Source organism: Mustela nigripes, chromosome 17 (genome assembly GCF_022355385.1).
Source record: "Mustela nigripes isolate SB6536 chromosome 17, MUSNIG.SB6536, whole genome shotgun sequence".
Classification (NCBI taxonomy): Eukaryota; Metazoa; Chordata; class Mammalia; order Carnivora; family Mustelidae; genus Mustela; species Mustela nigripes.
Window position 1 is genome coordinate 24,423,517 of NC_081573.1, and position 23,004 is coordinate 24,446,520.

Below are 23,004 nucleotides of genomic sequence, written 5' to 3' on the forward strand. Positions count from 1 at the left end.
CCTTGAGCTAGGAAGTCCTCTACTCAGCTCCTGGGCTTTTGAAGGAGGTTGATGTATGTGCTAAAGCCCTTTGTCAGGTGTGGAGAGGCCCTGTCCTTGGGGGTCACCACCAGTCCCTGCCCATTGCAAGAGGTAGGGCAGTGTCATCCTGGGGGAGGTGTTCTGTCAACTAAGCCTACCAGCCCACAGAAGTAAGGGAAATGGAAAATGTCAGTGTGCCCAGGACAGCCCTGACCCAGGTCGGGATTATTAAAAACATACACAAGGTCTTAGAGCTCATCTGGATGTGTTTTAATCGTGCCCTTTAAAATGACTTTTTTTGGGCGCCTGGGTGGCTCTTCCTTCAGGTTAAGGTTAAGCCTTTTAAGTTAAGCCTCTTCCTTCGGCTCAGGTCCTGATCTCAGGGTCCTGGGATCGAGCCCCACATGGGACTCTCTGCTCAGCAGGGGGCCTGCTTTCCCCTCTCTCTCTGCCTCTCTGCCTACTTGTGATTTCTCTCTCTGTCAAATAAACAAATAAAATCCTTAAAAAAATAAAATGACTTTTTAAAAATTTAAGATTGATATATTTATATGAGAAAGAGCATGCACAAGTAGGGGGAGGGGCAAAGGAAGATGGAGAGAGACTCTCATGCAGACTGGGTATTTGTTGTGCGCAGAGCTGGACTTGGACCTTAGTCTTAAAACCCTGAGATTATGACCTGAGCCAAAATCAGGAGTCAGATGCTCAACCAGCTGACCCACCCAGCCGCCCCTAAAATTCTTCGTAGAGTTCCTCATTTTCTGTTTGAGGAGTAACTCAGTTCTCAGGTTGTATCTTGGATCTTAAAAGGATTAAGGTGGAATCTAGACATCCAGGGAGGTGCAGGTTCTTATCTAGCCCTCCCAGAGCACCCCTTTAGGCACTGAGGGACACTGGTGAACCAGGTGGATGGAATTTCTGTGCTCACAAAAGTTCATGATCGGATTTGGAAGAAACAAACATTAAAAAGAATTCACACAAAAACTAATCTCTGGTTTTCATGAGTTCTTGGAGAAAAAGCAGAAGAGCTGTGCTGTGGGTCTGTAACCAGGGATTCTAATGTAGAGGGAGGGTTTAAGCAGCAAATACGATTCAAATTCATGGGGAATGGTGAGTAATAGAGAACCTGCGAATGCATGCCAGACAGAAGAAATGATGTGTGCCAAGGCCCTGAGGTTTGAGAACTGAGTGTAATCAAGTGAAGAGGTCTGGATGGGGCGGTATGATGATGGGGCTGGGAAGTGTGGCAGTGGTGATGATGGCGGTTTGTAGGCCATGGGAGGCAGGTTGCCATGTGTCTGAGGGCAGTGGGTCCTAAGCAGGAGTGTAGTGGGGTGGACCAGGCAGGGGGATCGGTGTTCTAGCAGAGATGCACAGAAGAAATAGGTAATGGACCCTGCCCTCAAGGAACGTACAGTCAGCAGGGGGAGGCAGGCTTCATGTGTCTACAGTAAATAACTGGAGAAAATGCAGGTCAGGAGAGAGGCTTAGTACGGGTCGGTATTTTTATGACAGGCCCCGAGAGAGAGACTAGATTTGAGCTTTGATGGACCAGTGTGGTTTGGAGCATCACAGAAAGGCTGAAGGAAAGGGTCAAAGGTCCGTGGCCTGCAGGGGCAGGGAGCTTGCCAAGGGTGAAGGCCTGGGAACTTGAGGAGGGTGAGCTAGAGGCAGGAAAAGGGGGAGGCTTGGCTGGTGTGGGAATGGACAGGCCCCATGGACTAGAAGCGAGGGCATTGAGAAAAGGCAGAGGGAAAGGTTTCTGGATATGGGAGCTCAGAAATAATAAGTCAGTCACTCCGTAGAGGAGGGATTCTCTAATACCAGCATTTGTACCTCTCCACTATTTTAATTTGCAGAATATTTCAGATGCATTAGAATACTCCAAATAGGGCGCCTGGGTGGCTCAGTGGGTTAAGCCACTGCCTTCGGCTCAGGTCATGATCTCAGGGTCCTGGGATCGAGTCCCGCATCGGGCTCTCTGCTCAGCAGGGAGCCTGCTTCCCTCTCTCTCTCTCTGTCTACTTGTGATCTCTGTCAAATAAATAAATAAAATCTTAAAAAAAAAAAAAAGAATACTCCAAATAATGTAACAAAAGACCTTGAACCCACCACCCGGACTTGATTCATGTTCATGTTTGCCCATGGGACCTTAGACAATCGGCCTAGGCTCCCCTGCCTTCCCTCTCCATCTTAGCAGCTGGTCAGAAGGCAAGGCTGAGCCCAGTGAGGCACAGTCCAGGGCCTGGACTGAGACTCACCGAAGCCCTAAGCCTCCTGGTGGTGGGTTTGTAGTAGTCTTAGAAGGAATAGGCTGGTTCTCTTTAAATGTAGCATAAAATTCAAACAGTGTCAAAGGATATAGAGTGAAGTCTGCCTCCCACCTCTGACCCCTGGCCTCCCCTTCACTTCCCCACAGAGCTCATCCTCACCACTTTGGGACTCCTGCCAGATGTGCCTACACAAGTATATATATTCAAATTCTTCCTAAAAATAGTGGCCTGACATTAAAAAAACAAAACAAAACAAAAAAACTCTTTATGGAGATATTAACAAATCTATAATAAAATGAACCAATATTAGTATACAGCTCAGATAATTTTTTGCACGTGTACACACCTGTGTAACCCTCACCAGATCATGACAGAGAACATGTGCAGTGTGCTACAGAAGGCTCTTGCCGTTTGTCCGGGCTCCGTGGGACCCTGTGCAGGCAGCAGTGATAAAGACACAGGAAGTCTAGCAGTAGCGATTTACATGTTAACAGAATGTGTGTAAACCCCAGGAGGGTGGATAAAACAGGTGTAGGCACATTTGACTGATGGGAAGCCAGGACCTGGAGTAACACTTGACGTCAAACAGCTCCTCTGTGAATACCGAGTGTGTGGTTGGGTAGGTGGGTAGACAGGTGGACGGGCAAACGAATGCCTAGATAGCAGATGAGTGGATGGGTGGGTGGGTAGGTGGTTAAGCAGCCTGCCATGATTCCACAGCCTAGAATAGTGGGAGTTGGGTCCTAAAACCCTTCCCACCCCTCTGTCCCCATGTAGGTAATTACATGGATGTCCCCAACTCCATAGAGCCAGTCATTCTGCCTCTAGTGACTGTCTTGCTTGCTGTCTTACAGGGTCTTACAGTGCTAGCCAGGGCGTCAACTGCATCCGTGAAGACGTGGCTGCCTACATCACCAGGAGAGACGGTGGTGTGCCTGCAGACCCGGACAACATTTACCTGACCACAGGAGCCAGTGATGGCATTTCTGTACGTGTGAGGGGGGCTCGCTCTCCAGTGTTTACCCCCGTGAAGAACAGCCTTCCTAGTTAGGGACAAGGATGTGAGCCTGTGCCAGTAGGGAGAAATAGGCCTGGGAGGAGGGGTTGGCGCTCTGCAGGTCCAGCTGGAGAGGAGCCATGGGCACTCGAGGGTGCCTGTCTTTCTGGTGGCATTAGCCTTTCTCTCGCTTAGTTCCTACTGGTGTTCCTCCTCTGCAAGGTGCTGTACCAGGTGCTCGGAAGACCGTGGGAACTGAACACACTTGGCCTCTGCTTACACCCTAGTGCCCGATCAGACCAGCATTGATAACCCATAGATAAATGCCATATCACAAGCTTTCAATTTCTCTTCTGGGTGAAGAGGACAGAGTGCCCCAGGAGGAGCAGCAGGGGGTGGGGGTGGTTGTGGGGAGCAGAAAGGTTTCTTCTCAAAGGATGACTGAGCAGAGATCTGGGGGATATGTAGGCATGAACGGGGAGGCGGGGGACAGAGTGCGTTCTGAACAGAAGGTCAACGTGTGCAGAGGCTGTGAGCTGGAAAGAGTCAGAGTGAATGAGCACATGTAGCAAGGGCCAGAGTTTCCAGACGTGGGCTAGAGAGGCAGCTGGGACCTGAGTCCTACAGGGCCTTAGTGGCCATGCTGAGGATGTAGGTCATTGTCCTAAGAACAATGTCCATTGAAGCATTTGAAGGTTGGGGAGAGACAGATGGATAGGGGATAATTAGATTTATGTTAAGTTTTAACTCGGCTGGGAAAGGGGATGATGGATGTGAGGGAGTGTTTAGATGAGGGAGGAGGTGGCTTGGGCTGGGGGTTAGCTGTGGGCGGGGTGAAGAGGGGCTGTTGTCAAAGTGTGCTTAGCAGAAGGGCTCTGAAGTCCTGGGTCTGAGGGAGCTGTGGTCTTGCGATCCTCTGGAGCATGCTCCTACCTAAGCCTCATCAGTGCCGGTGCCTTCAGTTCCTTTATTTTTTCTCCTCAGGGAGTGTGTGTGGACCCTTCCTTTGATGGGGTCATCTTGGTCTTTGGACCTCCAAGGCTCTTGTTTCTCCTGTTTTTTCAGTGCTTTAATCCTTTCAGATGCACAGAGCTCTTACGGGAGCCCAGGAAACGGGCCCCAGCAACATTAAATGCTCTGCTGTCTTTAAGTCAGCCTCTTGTGACCGTTGGGGTTCCAGGGTTGGGGCTCAGGTCTCCAGCCGTCACATCTTCCACTGTGTTGTGCTGTCAGGGCCTCTCAATTCCCAGAGAAGCCCACATACACGCAGAGGTCCTAGAGCAACCGAAGGAGGTGTCCTCAGGATTTTGTGAAAAGAATCAAGTTGTTGAGCTTCTGAGTCCAGTGGCATTCTTGAAGCGAGGAACTGGCCTGTGTGTAAGGTGGGAACTCTTCCAGAACAGGGTTTGCAGTCAGTTATTGCCACCTCCACCCATATCCCCCGCCATGGGGTTCTGTTGGCCTGGTTTCTCAGGAGTCCTGCAAACCTTGAGCCACACGGCCCGGGAAACAACCAGGTTGAAGCGCCACCTGGTGGTAGTACATAGGTATTTTATCCTGAATCAACAATCTCTTCTTTGTTCAGGGTCTGCCCAGCGGTGGGCACAGGTAATTACTAAAGACAGATTCCTGTCCCTCCTCCCCTCCAGGACATACTGAATGAACTTAAGGGCAAAGACAGGGCCGGTTTGTGAACGACTGTTTCAAAAGGCCTCTTCAAAAAACATAGGCATTGAGTGTTTTAACTAGCTTGTTAAGAACTTGAAAGCATTTCATTTTGCTTACTTCTCACAGCAGACCTCGTTTTAAAGATGGGGGGGGGGGGCACCTGGGTGGCTCAGTGGTTTAAAGCCTCTGCCTTCGGCTCAGGTCGTGATCCCAGGGTCTTGGGATCGAGCCCCGCATCAGGCTCTCTGCTCAGCAGGGAGCCTGCTTCCTCCTCTCTCTGTCTGCCTCTCTGCCTCCTTGTGATCTCTGTCTCTCAAATAAATAAATAAAATATTTTAAAGATGGGGGGGACGTCAAGCAGCTCACATGGGGCTGCACTGAAGGCAGGCAGTGGGGTGGCTGGTAAAAGGCTAGGGTTGGGGCCTCTGGGGGAGTCTTCCTGGCAGTCCCCAAAGGGTGGAGATGGGCAGTGTTCCTGAAAGCCGTGACTTCTCTGTTGCAGACAATCCTGAAGATCCTGGTGTCCGGGGGTGGCAAGTCTCGGACCGGTGTGATGATCCCCATCCCACAGTACCCCCTCTACTCGGCTGTCATCTCGGAGCTCGATGCCATCCAGGTGAACTATTACCTGGATGAGGAGAACTGCTGGGCCCTAAACGTGAACGAGCTCCGGCGGGCTGTGCAGGAGGCCAAAGACCACTGTGACCCCAAGGTGCTGTGTATCATCAACCCCGGGAACCCCACAGGTCTGTGCCCCACTTCATTGCCAGTTTCTTGGGCGGTAGGGGCAGGGCAGCTGGTGTCCTACACACATCTGGTCACTAAAGAGTTAATGTGATGTTCTCGCTGCTCCCAGCTTTCTTGCATTTGCCAAGACTCTCCTTGAGGTTAATTATGCACAGCCTGTCCCCATTAATCACAGGCCTCACTTTACCTTTACTCCTAGTTGTTTTGCTGAACCAGTCGTCAGAATGCTGGTGTGTGCGTTTTTGTTTTTCTTTGACACAGCGTTACTTGTGTACTTTGAGACTTGAGGAGGAAATGCCTTGTTAAAAACAACAGCAAACAAACTGAAACACCCTGCTTCCAGAAGTCGAAAAGCACTCCTATTTTTACATATTTAAAAACAAAAACAAAAAACGAAAACCCCCACCAAACGCCCAGCCCCCTCCCTGTTTTGATCTTTCTGGGCCACTGGCTTCATTTGCCCCCACTGCTATTTGGATGCTGAGAACAAGGGCTCCTCTCTCCTCCTTTGTGGAGATAAATTGGGTCAGGGCCAAATCGCGTTGGAGTTGATTGTGGAGTCTGCTTCTCTGGAACATCAAATGATGCTTCAATCAGCTGAAAGCAGCACTTGAATTCCAGAGTGCAGAAAATGGGTGCGGCTGGCTGGGACACTCTTTTGTGTACAGCAGCACCCTGGGGGTAGGGGCGCAGTCGAACCCGAAAGCGGGAGGAAGGAAAATGACTACAGCTGGGCTCTCTATTGAGGTTGCACATTAGAATCACAAAGGGAGCTTTTAAAAAATGCCAAAGGCAGGGCTGCCTGCCTGAGTCTCTGGGTATGTGCACCTCCCCGCCACCCTCCGCCGCACCCCTCCATCAGTCAGTATTCCCTGTGCCTTGCATGAGAACCACTACACTGGGACAGTGGTTCTCAGACTGTAACTTGTTAAAAAACAAACTGCTGGACTCCGCTCCAAGGTACTCTGATGTTTTCAGGCAGGGCTGCGGCTTGAGAATTTTTTTTTTTTTTTTTAAGATTTTATTTATTTATTTGACAGACAGAGATCACAAGTAGGCAGGGAGGCAGGAAGAGAGAGAGAGAGGGAAGCAGGCTTCCTGCGGAGCAGAAAGCCCGATGCGGGGCTCCATCCCAGGAACCTGAAATCATGACCCGAGCCGAAGGCAGCAGCCCAAACCACTGAGCCACCCAGGCGCCCAGAGAATTTGTTTTTCTAACGAGCTCCCAGGTGATGCTGATGGTACCGGTCCAAACTTGGGTTAGTAAGTCCTATATTTTGGGAAATACTCTGTATGCCTAGTTTCTATTAGAGGGTTGGTAACTTTGTAGCCAGGCATTTACTGTATCAGCTGGCTGTCCAGGAAGAAATATTTGCATCAAAGACTTTATTATTTTAGGTAAAGGGATCATGTGAATGTATATTAATATGAGTAATTTTTATTTATTTATTATTTATTTTTTAAAGTTTATTTATTAGAGAGAGAGGGGGGAAGAGAGCGAGCACAGGCAGACAGAGAGGCAGGCAGAGGCAGAGGGAGAAGCAGGCTCTCTGCTGAGCAGGGAGCCCCATGTGGGACTCGATTCCAGGACGCTGGGATCATGACCTGAGCCGAAGGCAGCTGCTTAACCAACTGAGCCACCCAGGCGTCCCAGTATAAGTAATTTTTTTTTTTTTAATTTTATTTATTAATTTGACAGAGAGAGATCACAGTAGGAGAGAGGAAGGGAAGAGATCACAGAGAGAGGAAGGGAAGCAGGCCCCCTGCTGAGCAGAGAGCCCGATGCGGGACTCGATCCCAGGACCCTGAGATCATGACCTGAGCTGAAGGCAGCGGCTTAACCCACTGAGCCACCCAGGCGCCCCCAGTATAAGTAATTTTTAAAGAGTAACTTCATGAATGGGCAGAGGCTGGTTTGGCTCTCTGGGTTCTCAATGTGTGAAATACCAGTCAGCTCTTGGAAGATGGGCGATGGAAAATAGAAACCTACCTGAGATAGCCAGGTATCTTGTCTGGACCACACGCTGTGACCACTTGGGCTGAAAGAAGTCCAGATGGAGTGGGATAATAAGCCAGGACTCGGAGTTTTAAGACAGAAATGTAGCTCAAGGCTGAAGGGTTTGGGTCCTAGAACTGTAAAGACCAGGGGTAAAGCAGTCCACCTGAACCAGCATCCTTGCCCTAGGAACCTCGATTCCTTCCCCAGGTCTGGGTTGGAGTCCTTCCCAGGAAGTCTCTGTCCTTGGAGTGACCTTCAGCCGCTCTAGCCCTGGTCTGCCTGCTGAGCGACCTCCCCAGAGAGCCTTGCCCAAAGTTTTAAAGCAAAAATTCCAGGCCAGGTTCTCTTTGGCCCAAGTAGGGTCACCTGCCTATCCCTGAGCCACTCAAATCGCCAAGATTCTGGCCATGTATGTGTCCCATGGCCCTGCTGGAGTGCAGAGAGAGGCAGTTCCCTGCAGGACAGCTGAGCTCTGTTACTCAAAGAAGAGAAGGCCCCTGGGCAGGCTCAAACAACAGATTTTCTCATGAGGTTTGGGAAATTGGCTTTGGTTTGGCTCAGCCTCTAGTGAGAGGCACCTGGAAGACCCCTCTCCAGCCTTTCTGTGTCCAAGCCATCCCTCTCTAAGGTGGCCTCATGTCTCCCCCTGCTGGGCACAGCTGTGTCCTGGTCCCTTAGACACCACCACATGTGTCTAACCAACCACTGGCTCTGGGGCATGTTCTGAGTGACTCCCAGGCACTGGAGAGAAACAAGCTCTGTCCTTGTCCTCAGGTCTGCACTGCACACCTCAGTGAAATTACTTCCCTTCTACTGAGCAGCAGGCTTTCTGAGGCCCCGGTCCTTACTTAGTTCCTCTTTGCACGCTCCTTAGCACTATGTGCCTGTGGTTTTGATATTCTTTTTTTTTTTTTTTTTTTTTAATTTTATTTGACAGACAGAGATCACAGGTAGGCAGAGAGGCAGGCAGAGAGAGAGGGAAGCAGGCTCCCTGCCGAGCAGAGAGCCCGATGTTGGGCTCGATCCCAGGACCCTGGGACCATGACCTGAGCCAAAGGCAGCAGCTTAACCCACTGAGCCACCCAGGTGCCCCTGGTTTTGATATTCTTGCTGCTCAGATCTTCGCTTGCTTTCTAACAGGATAGTCTGTGGGATCAGAGGTAAGCCTCACAGGGTTTGCAGGCAGGCCCAGCCCCCCCAGGTAGCCACCACCTGTCAGTCTGTGGGAACAGTGGCTGATTCCTTGTACAATCCAGGGCCGATGCTGAGTTTCATAGGAAGCCCAGTTTGGCATTTGCTTGGCAAGAGGAGAGTTAACCTTTGGTAAAGGAGTTGATTCATTGTTTTCGATAGTTCAGAGCTGAGATCTGGTTGAATCATACTGTACTCTCGTAAGATACAACTTTTTTCCAGACATGTTCTTAATATTCTCATACAGGGAAGAATGGAGGTATTTTTATTTTTATTTTTTAAAGATTTTATTTATTTATTTGAAAGAGATCACAAGTAGGCATAGAAGCAGGCGGGAGAGGGGTGGAAGTGGGTTCCCTGCTGAGCAGGGAGCCCGATCAGGGCTCCATCCCAGCACCCTGAGATCATGACCCGAGCTGAAGGCAGATGCGTAACCCACTGAGCCACCCAGGCACCCCAGTGTTTTTATTTTTAACAAAAATGTAACATAATCTACGGATTGCTCTGCATCAAGGTAGGTACATGTATATAAATAATGTGCACATTAGACACACACATACATGTGCACATAGTTACGAGTAATATCCATAGACTCACATACATGCATAGTAAGGAAGCAGCCTTCTTTGGTAAGTAGTCAGCAAGCTTGACTGTAGTGTTGTTCCTTGCAGGGTATGGGAGCAACTCTCACCCTCCCAGTGCCACACCTCCAGTGCCACACCAATAGTAGGTGTCAGGAAACAGGAGAAAGTTTCAAACCATTTCCACCTTGCAGAATTTGTTCCTTCCCCACCTCAACCCGGGGCATTTCCTGTGAACTGGGAGAGGACCGTTTTGCTTTTTGTACTCATTTCTGTAACATGGCGGGGGTGGGGGGCGCAGTTAGTTTCCACTGTTCATGTTGAGTCAAGTCCTCGAAAGGGAGGACTGCCACGCGCTCCCCGTCCTCAGCAATGCATAGCTCCCACCTGGCCCCTGACAGGAGACCCCAGAGCTGGTGTCAGGCTTGTTCATTCAGCACACACTCCTCAAATACTTCCTGGGCACCTGCTGAGTATTGGCTTTAAGGAAGCTGATGAGCCGCACAGACCTTGTCCTGACCCACGGAGCTTGTGTGTGCCTCTTTGAGACGTTGTGGGAACTCTCCATCAGCCAGTGTGATCTCTCCACTGGCTGCTGTTGCTGTGTGGTAAGGTCTGGGGGCCACAGAGCTGATTCACTGAACCCTTCGGGTTTGTTCTCCTGTTCTGGGCTCTAGCCCAGACAAACGTTCCCCCGCATACACACACACATACCCCTCCCGAGTTGAGTGTGAAACACGTCTCCCTCCATGTGCCTGGCTTAAGTGAGTCAGACAGGTGGGGCCAACACTCGGGGGGTCCCTAGAGGTTGACTACACCCTGTCAGGAGCAGTAACTAGGGAGGGCGATCCCAAAGGGTCATGTGGGAACACAAAACGTTCACCTGAGTGATTCTTGGTGGGGTTCATTCCAAGGGACAATTTAAACAGTGTTACAAGCTGCGTTCTGGTTTTAATAAGGGATTTTTTTTTTTAGGTCAGGTACAAAGCAGAAAGTGCATAGAAGATGTGATTCACTTTGCCTGGGAAGAGAAGCTTTTTCTCCTGGCTGACGAGGTAAGAGTTGCTCTTCATTCTCCTCTGTGGGGAGTGAGGCTGAGCTTTCTCTTCTAAGGGGAGGGAGCCAGACTTGACTCTTGTGTAGCCAGAGAGAACTTTCTAGGTGTTGGAGGAGTGACTCTCACCAAGGGTGAGGATGTGCCAGCCTATGAGACTGTGACCTAAATCATCTCTATATTGGTTTGGGTCTTTGGTTATAAACTTCAGAAAGTTAAGCCAAACCACTTGAAACTTAAAAAGGATGGTAGAAATAACAGGTGTGGGTTAAGTCTCGGGGCTCAAACCCTATCTCAGATTCTCTCGCCTTCCTCGTTGGCTTCACCCATAGCCCTGCTTTTTTCCCAGCCTAGAAAGAGCATTTCCTCCTGGTGATTCCCACAAAAGTCTCAGAATCAAACCTCATTGGTGCAGCTTAGGTCACACACCCCTCGCTGAACGAGTCACTTTGGCCAGTGGTTGCAATATGCAAACTGACCAGGCCCCAGGCAAGGGGTGAGGTCTCTGCCTCTGAGAGCAAGGTGGGGGGAGGGCGTGGGGGGGTCTTTCCAGAGGGCAAGTGGAGGGACTCTCTGGAGGGGAGAGTGGATGCTGGGTAGGCATACTGCTGCATTCCTGTGCCTGCGTGTGCTTCTGTGTTTTACCATCCCATTTATAGCAGCCTTTGGGGGGGGGGGGGTCTTAATTTCATGATTGCTGCTCCTCGAAACCCCAGATGTGGAGCTGAGGCTGCCCATTCTTTTCCTGCTTTGTGAGGAAGAAACTCCGGCTTGTCAAATTCAACTTTCGTTTCTTCACTTATGCATGATTTCTGGTCAGTGGTAGCTTCTACCACATTGGTTTCCTTTCTTTCCTCACTAGAGGAACACTCTCCAACCCCCAACGCTCTCCAGCCCCCACATGCATACCCACACTTGTACTCACACACTCACAGCTCATCCCCTGAATGGTTGCCCTGATTAGCAGATGGGTCTAAAGTTTTGTTTTGTTTTTTTAATTCCAGTATAGTTAACATACGGGGTTATATTAGTATCAGGTGTTAAAAATCTTCCTTTCTGAAGGAGAGAAGGGGCAGCAGAGTGTGGTGTGGTGCGCAGACCTCCTCCCCTTCTGGTGTGGGAAGGGGTAGGAGGAGGGCTGTGCCTAGCTTGTTGAAGGTGGAGCTGGGCTGACGCCCCATGGGCCCACAGGGTCCCCAAAAGCCTCAGTTCCCTGAGCTCCAACATGAGTGTGGGAAGCTCATCTCCAAGGGCAGAGCAGGGTGCTTGCCAGGTTGACTACATGGACAGGAAGGAAGTATATGTGGACGTCTCTCATGTGGAGAGTCTTGAAGGCTGACAGTGAGACGAACAGAAAACAACAGAATGGTTCCAATGAGGATGGAGGCATAATGGGCAAGAGAGTAACACATTCGGCTCTTCAAGTGGGGACACGGTCAGAGGACAGCTACATGAACTGCTTTCATTATTAGTCTTATGGAAAGAGGTAGACATTGAGGGAAAGAACTTGCTTGGGCCGATAGGAGTCCCTGACGCCATCATAGGTCAGATGAGGGAGAAAGGTCTGGAGGTTGGGTGGAGTTGAGTGTGGGTGAATGGGAGAAATCAAATGGACATAAAACCCAAAGCCTTTCCTCCTGACATGTTCTGGAAGGTTCTTTTGGTATGGCTTGTTTTGGAAATAGCATCAGAGGTTGGGCTTCATAGCATACTAGGCTGAGCCTGGGCACCTGTGCCCTCCCTGGTTGGCAGCCTGCATGGGCTCAGGCCTCTTGGGGGAAATTGGGTGACTGCCCTTGTCCTGTCCTCTCCCCCCAGGTGTACCAGGACAACGTGTACTCTCCAGACTGCAGATTCCACTCCTTTAAGAAGGTGCTTTACGAGATGGGGCCCGAGTACTCCAGCAACGTGGAGCTTGCATCCTTCCACTCTACCTCCAAGGGCTACATGGGCGAGTATGTCGGCTTCCACCTCCCTCCCGCTGCCTCTGGGCCTGCCCCGTACCAGCAGCTGCTCTGCCTTGCCCCACAGCCAGTGTACACCCTTACTACAGCCTCTGCTGATCCAAGAAGCCGGAAGGAGTCAGACCACATCTCCCCCCACCCCCGGAGAGCTCTGTGGTGTGAGGACAGCCCTTGTGCAGAGAGGTTCTTAAAAAATAAGGTCCTGCTTGAAAGAAACTTGAGCCCAGTAAATGATACAGATGAAAGCAGGGCCCCAACAGCGTAGTGTTTTCTGCCAGCCCTGTGGCTGCGGCTCCAGCATTGAAATCTTGAGTGGCCTGGGAAGGCAGGTTAAGTGCGTGGACGCCATGAGGCTAGGGGAGCAAGCTGTCTGTGCCCCCCACCCTAGTACTGGGGGCAGAGTCTGCTTCACTCCTGTCGTGGTTCATCCAGCCAATGCTTACGGATGACCTGCTGTGAGTCCTGTGCTGAACTCGGCCCTGAGGGGACAGCAGCCAGCAAACCATGGCAGTCCTTGCCCCAAACACCTAGGGCCTAGTGAAGAGAGAGAGGCAGTAGACAAGTAAAATCGTGTCTCAGGTGGATAAAAACAGAAGAAATGGGAGTGCCATGGTAGGTAGGGGCAGGGTCGCTGAGGAGGAAGGAGGGAGCTGTGCAGGTATCTGAGGGAGGAGCGTTCTAAGAGAGGGAACAGCATATGTTTTAACCCTGAGACGTGCCTGGAATGTTCAGGGAAATGGGGCTGAAAAGCCGTGCATGAGGGGGGAAGGGGCAGCTGTTGAGACCAAAGAAGTCCTGGGAGTCCAGATCACTGGGCAGGATAGAAGCCGTTGGAAGATGAGAGCAGGGTGTGAACTCCCCTGACTGAACATTTTACTAAACGCTGTCGTTTTACTAAACGCTGTCCGTTTGCTGTGTCGTAGGGGCGGGAACAGAGACGTGCAGCCAGGTGAGGTGCTGTGGGCCAGGACAGAGAGGCAGGGGAGACCCTGGGTCCTGATGTGTTTGAAGGTGGAGTGGACTTGATGGAAAAGATGATTGTGAGCAAGGAGGCAAGTTTCATTTCCAAGTTGTTTATTATTCAAACAGCAGGGAAGAAGGAGATGCCATCAGAGCATGAGGAAGGCTGTGGCTGAAGCAGATTTGGGGGAAAGATGGGGAGTTGGTTTTTTGATGTGTTAAATTTTCAAATGCCCATTGGATGTCCAGATAGAGATGGATGTGTGAGTCCCCAGCTCGGGGCGATAGCCTGCTAACTGAAGTTTGGGAGATGCGGTGAGTGCGTTGTTAGATCTCAGAGCCTTGACGTCCCACAGGGAGGGAGCGGAGACAGCCAGGAGGTCTAGGGACTGGTCTAGGCCCTCACTGCTCAGAAGGTGGGGGAGAAAAGGGGAAACTGCAAAAGCTGAGAAGGGAAGACTAGGGCATTCGTGCCCCCAGGCACTGCTGGGGGAGGGTCTTTTCATGCACCCGGGGTAAGGACAGGGGAGGGGTCTCCCTTGTTAAGCTGGAAGCCAGTGGAACTGTGAAGCTGGGAGAAATATTTTGGCCAGATGGCGGGAGCTCTACCTTTGGGATGACCGCCCAGCTGGCTTTATTTGATGTGGGCAGGGGTTGATTCATGCTGGTCTTCTGGTCCCCGTCCTAGCGGTGCTTTATCTTTGCTAGACTCATGTGCTGTGTAGCTCTTTTCCTAAATGAGTCTGTTCTCTGTGAACTCATTTTTCACTCTCCAGTGTTTTTATCACATAAGTAGCCATCTGTCCGTCTGTGTTATTGATTACCCTTTTAACAGTCTCCTGGACGTAGGCATCCTGAGTTAGGCCCTGCAGTCCTCAGATGTGCTCACCTGAGATGAGACTGTTGTTCTCAAGTGGATTTTTTTTTTTTTTCGCTTTTTTTAAGGATTTTATTTATTTATTTGACAGACAGAGATCACAAGTAGGCAGAGAGGCAGGCAGAGGGAAAGGAGAGGAAGCAGGCTCCCTGCTGAGCAGAGAGCCCGATGTTGGGCTCCATCCCAGGATGCTGAGATCATGACCCAAGCCAAAGGCAGAGGCTTTAACCCACTGAGCCACCCAGGCGCCCCTCAAGTGGATTTTCTGCTCATCAGCCGAGGATTAGGCAGGAAGTTCTTTCTTTCAGCCTCTGAGATCCCAGAATTTATCTTCTTGCTTCGGAAGACGCAGCTGATGGCTGAGGGGAACTTGCCTTTGCCGGGTCAGTTCTGCAGGCTGATTCCAGTGGCATTTTACGGAGTGTCTTGTTGGGTCAGGGGCTCTGAGGTTGAAGGTGTGGGGTATACAGAGGAGGGTGAGACTAGATTCCTGCCTCAGGGAGTCTGCGTTTCTGTGGTCATTCGTCTGAACTTACCTATCACAGTCCAGAAAAGGGGGCATGTTTCTGGAAAGTGGGACTGCTTGGGCCGAGTTGGTTCTGAAAGGATTTTTGATTTTTTTTTTTTAACTCAATGCATATCTCCACTCCCATTCATGTGACTTGACTCTGTATCAGTCAGGATCCTTGTGGTGACAACTAATAGAAAGTCCACTCAAACTGACCTGTACCAAAGAGGCTTTTTCTTTTTTTTTTAAATAATATTGGCGAGAAGCCATGAGTCTTGAAGATGCCAATGGGCCTGGTCTCTGATCCCTTGGTCTCGTTGTCTTTCTCAGTTCTGCTGTCCTTTGGGTTGACTTTGTTTTCAGGCAGCAGGAGGTTCCAGCAGAAGTCCTCAGGCTCTGCTCATGGCTCCTTTGAATCTGGACCCACCCCTGGAGCCTGTGTGGGCCTGAATCCTGGGCCGTTGTATTAGCTAGGCCTCAGACGAAGCTGCTTTAACAAAGAGGCCCCTAAGTACAGGGGCTAAAACAAGGTGAAAGTGTATCTGACTGTCACGTAATAGCCCAAAGGCAGGGGAGGTCAGGACAGTCTGACCTTGGGGTCATTCACAGAGGAGGCCTCTGCCTAGTCAACATGCGGCATCTCTACACTGAGGTTGCTCCTCCAGCATCTCCATGTCTCTGGAAGTGGGAAAAAGCAAGAAAAAAGAGGGGAGAGCATGCTTTTTCCTTATAAGGAAGTGATGTGGACTTTGCCCATGTCACTGCCATTCACCTTATGTTGCGAAGAACTCAGCCACACCTGGCCACTCTGTTAGGCATGGGGATGCTTACAGAACCTTCTGGTTGACCGACTGCCCGTAGTTGAGGCCTTTCTGAGTGGTGGGTCCTTCCTTCTTCAACCCTGCAGGTGTGGCTACAGAGGAGGCTACATGGAGGTGATCAACCTGCATCCTGAGATCAAAGGCCAGCTGGTAAAGCTGCTCTCCGTGCGGCTCTGCCCGCCAGTGTCCGGCCAGGCTGCCATGGACATCGTCGTGAACCCCCCAGTGCCTGGAGAGGAATCCTTCGAGCAGTTCCACAGGGTGAGTCGCCGTGTCCTGTGGCCCCTCTGTGTCACTGCCACAGCCAGGGTCCTGAGCACTCACGTTGGACTCTGGGTCACCATGGCCAGCCTCTCTCCAGATGGCCTCCCAGGGGCGCTCATGACTCCTCTTGTACCTGAACCACCACATGAGGTTAATTAAAACGTGTGAAGATGCTCTGAAGTAGAGGACCACTTCTTTGTCACCTGTGAACATGTGGACCCGGGTGGGCGGGCGGACACCCCCAGGGAAAGGCCTTGCGTCCTGAGAAACCTGGGCGGGGGCTTCTGTTACTAAACCGAAAAGAAGAAATGATGGGCCTGGCATTGCTTCCAGGCCATAGGCCTGCCTTTGGCCTAACTGCTGTCTTTGCAGCTCAAAGTGATCCACTCAGACCCTTTTAAGCTGCAAGGGAAAAAAATCCAGCCAGCTAGTTTAAACAAAATGTGTGGGTCATGTAACCAAAAGTCCGTTCCCAGCTGTTCCAGGCTCGCATTATTTTAAAATGTGGTAAAATACACAGAATGTAAAATTTACCATTTTAACCATTTTTAGCTGAACAGTTTAGTACATAAAATCCATTTACACTGCTGTACAGCGGTCACCACTGTTGATCTCCAGAACCTTTTTCTCATCCCAAACTGAAACTTTGTCTCCATTAAACACCAACTCCCCATTTCCCTGTCCCCCCCGCCCCTGCTAACCTCAGTTCTGCTTTCTGTCTCTATGACTGGGACTCTTCTAGGTACTTCGTCTCAGTGGACCCATACAATATTTGTCTTTTTGTGACTGGTTTATGTCACTCAGCATAATGCCCTCAAGGTACATCTGTGTCATAGCATGTGAGAATTTGCTTCCCTTTAAAGGCTGAATGATACTCCCTTGTATGCGTGGACCATGTTTCATTCACCCGCAGGCCACAGCTTCATGCCCCAGTGCAGCAGCGGTCCTGGAAATGGTTCACCTCTGAGCCAGTCACTGATTTGCTTTGCCTGGGTCACATGCCCTATGCACACCACACAGATTGAGAATGGTGCCCAAAGTAAAGAGTGTGGGCCATCTCTTGGAAGCATGTTCTAGAGCATTCCATCCAGGGCCAAGTCCATTCATACTTCTGGGCTGGGATGGGGTTTTCTCGTTTTCAGGAAGGACCGCCTATACAAGAACAGAAGCCATGACACAACCTATGTAGGACCTACCTATTGCCCAGAACCCTCTATACTTGTGTGCCTTGTGTGCCCTGGGGCTGTGGGCAGCCTTCGGGGCTGAGCACCCAGGGAAAAAGTTCCTGGAGAGGGATGTGTTTTGCCCACCTCCCTGGTTTGCTGTGTTCGTACACTTTTCACCCTGCTGCTCCGTTGCCCCCCGCATTGAAGGGACCATTCCTAGTGGCTGGAGCCATTCCATGATGCCCAGAGATACGCTGACTCCCGTGCTTTCTGTGTCTCCTCAGGAGAAAGAGTCTGTCCTGGGTAATCTGGCCAAAAAGGCTAAGCTGACGGAAGACCTGTTTAACCAAGTCCCGGGAATTCATTGCAACCCCTTGCAGGGAGCTATGTACGCCTTTCCTCGGATCTTCATCCCCAGCAAAGCCGTGGAGGCAGCTCAGGTCTGGGGTGCTGGGCTGGGGCACACTTGAGCTTGCTTGGGATTGCTGGATTGGGGGCTGTTCTTGTCTCAGGGAGCAAAAGTACTGGCTCTGGGGACTTGGAATATTGCAGACTGTTCTGCCAGCTGGTGCATTCAGCATAAAGATGGCAGGCTCTCGGAAGCCCAGCCCTGCAGCATGCTGTGGTGAGGGGCAGAGGTGAGGTCAGCCCTAGGTAGGCAGACCCAGTGGATCTGGGCTCTGTGAACTCCAGTGTTAAGAAGGCAAGTGCCCCACGTGTGACATGATGCATTTAACAATGAAGAAGCCATGACAGCATCTGCTCTGTGCAGCGACTACCCTAGGGCAGCACCTGTCCAAACTGGAATGTGAACACGAAATGACCTGGGGGGCTTGTTACAGTGCCCGTGCTGGCGCAGGAAGTCTGCGGAGGGCCCGGGATTCTGTGTGTGCGGCATTTTCAGGCCATGCCACAGACCGTACTTTGAGGATCAAGGGACAGAGCAATATATATATTTTTAACTTTATTTTACTTTTTCGGTGTTCCAAGATTCGTTGTTTGTGCACCACACCCAGTGCTCCACGCAGTACGTGCCCTCCTTAATGCCCACCACCAGGCTCATCCTACCCACCCCAGTTCCCCTCCAAAACCCTCAGTTTGTTTCTCAGCGTCCACGTTTCCCACGGTTTGCAGAGTATTGCAGTATTTCTGAAAGTGTCCTCATGCCCCCCAAACCTCCTCAGTACCCACTAAACATTCAGAATCTGGGCCCTCCCCTACTCAGCCCTACTGAGTCAGAATCCCGGGTGCTGGAGCCCAGGAACCCATTCAGAAGGTACCGTGGGTTGTCCAGACCAGAGGGGAGAAGCTCTGTGAACAAAGCCCCTGTGGAGATGATCTCTGAAAGCCACCCTGGGCGCAGCACTCGGGGCCTCGTCATCAGAGGCTTACGTGCTCGGCATATAGGAGCCGCCGCCAAAGCCTGCTGCTGGGGTGTGGGGCCCAAAGGAAAGAAACTGTCAGTCCTGGGCGAGGAACAGAAGTACCATAACCTGTGGCCATCCTGAAGTAGCCTTCAGCTTCCTTGTTCCTTGCACCTGCTTCCGGCCACGTCCACTGTCCTGCCTCGATCCTTGCGGGGAGGGGAGAAGGGCCCCGCTGTGGGAGAGAGCCTGCCGCTGCAGAGGTTACTGGCCTTCAGGTGTTCAGTGGTGTGTTTTACAAAGCCATACACGAACCCTGAGTTCTGCCCTGTTCCCACAGGCCCATAAAATGGCCCCCGACATGTTCTACTGTATGAAGCTCCTGGAGGAGACCGGCATCTGTGTTGTACCTGGCAGCGGCTTCGGGCAGAGGGAAGGCACCTATCACTTCAGGTACCTCTGTCTTGCACCGTGGGGCTGGTCCGAGGTTGGTCTTGGAAAACTTGGGCATCTGGGTGTGCAGCATGTTCAGGCCGAAAGCACAGGCTGGTTCCAGAGATGGCAGTATGTGCGGTTCACGCCCCTGCTGTAGACCCCCCCGCCCACCCCCATTCTGCCTTGCTGCAGAGCCATGCTGAGAACTGGGTCTAGGGATTTAGGAACACTGTGGGTAGATCCCAAGGTCATCTGCTTGACCACTCTTGTCTCCCTCCACCCTACCCCGCCCCGTCTCCATCTGTATTGTACCATCTGAAATATTCCTGGTAGGCTGTTTTGTTTTATCTCTCTGTCCTTTCTCAAGTGCACGCAGTAGCATACAGTGTCCAGGTGCCCAGGAGCTCATCCAGAAGTCTGCAGAGATACTGCATCTGAAACATTGGGATGAGTTTTGCTTACTGAGATGCACTACACCGTGTGTGCTGACCCTGCTGGGATGGCGGCCTGGGGAGCAGGGGATTTCCCCACCAAGGCCTGTTCTGTTCAGAACAGCACCTTCTCCACTCACAGTGCTCTCAGATGTCTCCTGCAGCAGATGCTAAAAAAAGAAATGTCATGAGCTTAGTTAGCACCTTGGAGCCAAGACCTGACTCAGGTCGTGGGCTGTGTGCCCCGGATGGACAGACATGCGTGGTTGGCCTCTCCCCGCTAGTTAGGTTCACCTTGGCGAGCTGTGACTCATTCAAGAAACAGTTAACTGGAGAGGGCTGCCTTTTGGGGATGGGGGGCATAATGGCAGTATTAGAGGAAGGAGTTAGTTACCATGGCAACTTGGGAGTTCCTTTGGAGGGAGACTTGTGACAGAGGTTCGTTCTCCCTCTAAGATTTTAAAAGGGCCTGCCTAGCAGGAGGAACAGCTCATTCTGTATCTGTAGGGAAATGAAGTCATTCTCTAGAGATTGTATGGACCGGTCAGAACGTCGTCCTGGCCTGCCATCACAGGTGGACGTGTCAGGGAGCCTCTGCTGCCATCTTCCTGCTTTTGGTCCTGTGTGTTACTTGGGTAGAAAGAACACGTATGATTTGGGGTTGGGGGTGGTTCAACAAGTTCCACGTTCTGTCCTGGGGCTGGTGCTTTCGCAGCGAAGACCAGCATCCCCCTCCCACTGCTGCCTACTCCTCCTCCTCTCTACAACTCAGGTGACGGAAAGAGCTGCTGGGTTCTTTCCTCTCCCCTTTTCCAGAGCAACTCGTGTCCAGGCTAACTGCTGTCCTGTTTCCTGACAGAATGACCATCCTCCCTCCGGTGGAGAAGCTGAAGACGGTTCTACAGAAGGTGAAGGACTTCCACATAAAGTTCCTAGAGAAGTATGCATGAGGACTGCTTGGGCCCAAAGGGAGACCCGCTAGTCAGGCCTTCCCCCTGATGCCCACCCACGCCAGACTGAACTTGCCTTCCCTGGCGACTCTGCCTCAGGCCTCACAAAGGTCACTGGTCGCTTTCGTTGTCATTCTGCCCCAAGAGACTTCTTTCTTTGTGCCTTGATGTTGGGAGCACTTCTCTTCTGAGCAGTGTGATTGGGGATATCTCACAAGTCCTGTTTTTTTGAAGCAACCAAAGTAGAGGGGACTTGCTCAGCACATGTGGTCGGCGTTCTCTGAATCCGTTGTTCTTTTTGGGAAGGTCATTGGAGTTTAAAACAACCAGGGTATGTTGGGCGAGAGATGTTTCGGATCTGAAGAAACAAGGTGTGGGGAATGTATGACAATCATGGCGAGGACTGGAAATCCTAAACTCACCACCGTGATCTGTGAAATAAAACCCTTAGTGGTGTGAAAATCTAGTTCTTCAAACAGGAGAGGCTGGAAGTCCACTGGAGGCTCAGAAAGGGCCCACCATTCTGGCCTGCAGGCAGGTGGCCTGTCTCTCAGACAAGAATGGTGAAAGTAGCAGCAGGCTGGTTATACTGGGTGCCAGGCTAGGTCGTGACAGGTACTGGGGGCTATGGCCAAGGTTGACAGGTCCTGCAGGGGAGGAGTGGGTGTGAGCCAGGCTCCCAGCTGAGCCAGGTCTCCCCTTGGGAGCACACAGCAGGTAGTGAGGACTCTGCACAGAGAGCAGCAGGTAGTGAGGGCTTTGGGGGTGAAGCAGGCTTAGGCTGGGACCCCCGTCTGACTGTTCTCCCTGGACTTCGGGGATGCAGGGTACGGCCCAGCAATATCCCTGTCGTTGTGTGACAGATCTGTCTGCTGTTGTGTGGCTGCATCCTGCTGTTAGCCCGAAGCCGGTCTCTACCAAGGGCTCCCTTGAGCCTTTACACACATCGCCCCCTGTTGGTGACAGTGGGGACAAGGAAACACTAAGACTGTCCCGATGAGGGAGGGGCATCCTCAAGGATTTGACCACAGCCAAGCCCTCGCCACCAGTCCCCTCCTGTAGTGTCTGCTGTTTCAAAACGAATTCAGCCCATTTCCTAGCTCACAGTTGGCCAAAGTGCCTGGTAGCTTGGCTGCTGTGGACAAGTACATGTCATTGGATTGGAAGTTTATCAAATTATTTTAACTTAATGCCAAGGATTTTGCCTCCACGTCTGCTGCTGGCTCCCCTCGCAGACTCTGCATACCCTCCTGGGGCATCCTAGGCCTTTCTGCACCAGGCCTGCCACTTCCGTGGCATTAGCAGAGCTGGGTGGGGCCCTGAGCCGCACTCCCCAGATGTTGGGGCTCTGGGAACAGCAGGCTTCTCTGAGAGCCCCTTCCCTGAGGGCCCCCTCCTACCAGTGGCCTTCCCCAGTAGGCAGCGAGGGAAGCCAAAGCCAGCTCAGGAGCCTGGGGACCCACAAAGTCCCAAACTGGAATCAAAGGCACCAGAGACACGAATATGAAGAGGCGTGAGCTTTGAAGGCAGCCTCCTACGCTGAAATCTCTGTGCTGGGCCCATGCAGGGGAAGGCAGTAGGAAACTGCAAACTGTCCCTACTTGCTAGCATTATAGTCCCTGTGAAGAAAGGAGCCACAGTCCCAAGTAACAAAGGGCATGTTTTGGAACTTTTCCTTCCTTAAAAATTGAGAAAATTGCACTTGTGTGTGTTGGATGGTACGTAAAAGCAGGATGTGCCCCGAGTCGTGAGGTTTCTGGTGGAGAGGTTACATAGTAGAAGCTAGTCTATTTTTTATATTTTTGTAACAACTGCTTTTTTCATGGGGGGACCAGGGGGCTAGTATTTGTAGTCTTAACAAGTCCAGTAGTTTTTTTATGAATCTCTTCAGATTATAAATAACACCTAAAAACTTTGCAACGTTTACAAGACTTTTTAAAGGACGCTGTATGCACTTGGTTTGCTTTTAAAATAAATAAATAAATAAATAAAAACGTAAGAAGGTCAGCTGGCTTAGGAGGTTAACTTCATCCAGGGGAGGAACGCTGATCGTGATATATTGGGTACCGCCAAAGAAAGTCATTTGTCATTTGGGGTCGTGCTTTAAATCTATACCTGCAGAATTTCGTTGTTCACCTAGATCCACACATGGGGGATGCGGGACTGTACCTTGGGTGGCCCGTCACCTTGTACCTTGAGGCCCAGCTGGTGGTTGTCCCAGTGTTGTGTGGTTTTGCAGGAAGAGCTGACAGGCTTGCCTGTCCCTGTTCTCTGACTTAGATTCCCACAGGCATCTCCTGACAAAGGTACTTAATGCTAGCTCTGCTGGAAATTTCTATACAATAAAATACATGTCCAAAATGGTGACTGTGTTCATTTTTCCTTGTAGTTCACGTCTACCTAGCAGATCCCAATCTAAACACAAGCAGATGTCACGAATTGTACATCTTCACTCTGTAATTTATGTTTCTAGCACTCGAATGAACATTTTCCCCCAGTTCTACAGACTTCAGTCACGACTTCTCTTTTTTTTTTTTTTTTTTAAAAGATTTTATTTATTTATTTGACAGAGAGAGATCACAAGTAGGCAGAGAGGCAGGCAGAGAGAGAGAGAGAGGAGGAAGCAGACTCCCTGCTGAGCAGAGAGCCCGATGCGGGACTCGATCCCAGGACCCTGAGATCATGACCTGAGCCGAAGGCAGCAGCTTAACCCACTGAGCCACCCAGGCGCCC

The 23,004-nt window shown here is 51.0% G+C and overlaps 1 protein-coding gene across 2 annotated transcripts in view; it reads left to right on the top strand.

The window, feature by feature from the left end:
- GPT2 (glutamic--pyruvic transaminase 2) overlaps positions 1-22,635 on the top strand; it is a 34,979-nt gene extending 12,344 nt beyond the window's left edge. For both annotated transcript variants that reach the window (XM_059383823.1, XM_059383824.1), the window contains exons 5-12: positions 3,149-3,282; positions 5,462-5,705; positions 10,453-10,532; positions 12,350-12,486; positions 15,748-15,922; positions 17,376-17,531; positions 18,796-18,908; positions 20,181-22,635. In XM_059383823.1, the coding sequence (XP_059239806.1) occupies positions 3,149-3,282; positions 5,462-5,705; positions 10,453-10,532; positions 12,350-12,486; positions 15,748-15,922; positions 17,376-17,531; positions 18,796-18,908; positions 20,181-20,271 (1,130 nt within the window). In that variant the 3' untranslated portion in view covers positions 20,272-22,635. The remainder of the gene's footprint in view (positions 1-3,148; positions 3,283-5,461; positions 5,706-10,452; positions 10,533-12,349; positions 12,487-15,747; positions 15,923-17,375; positions 17,532-18,795; positions 18,909-20,180) is intronic.
- Positions 22,636-23,004: the final 369 nt, after the last annotated feature.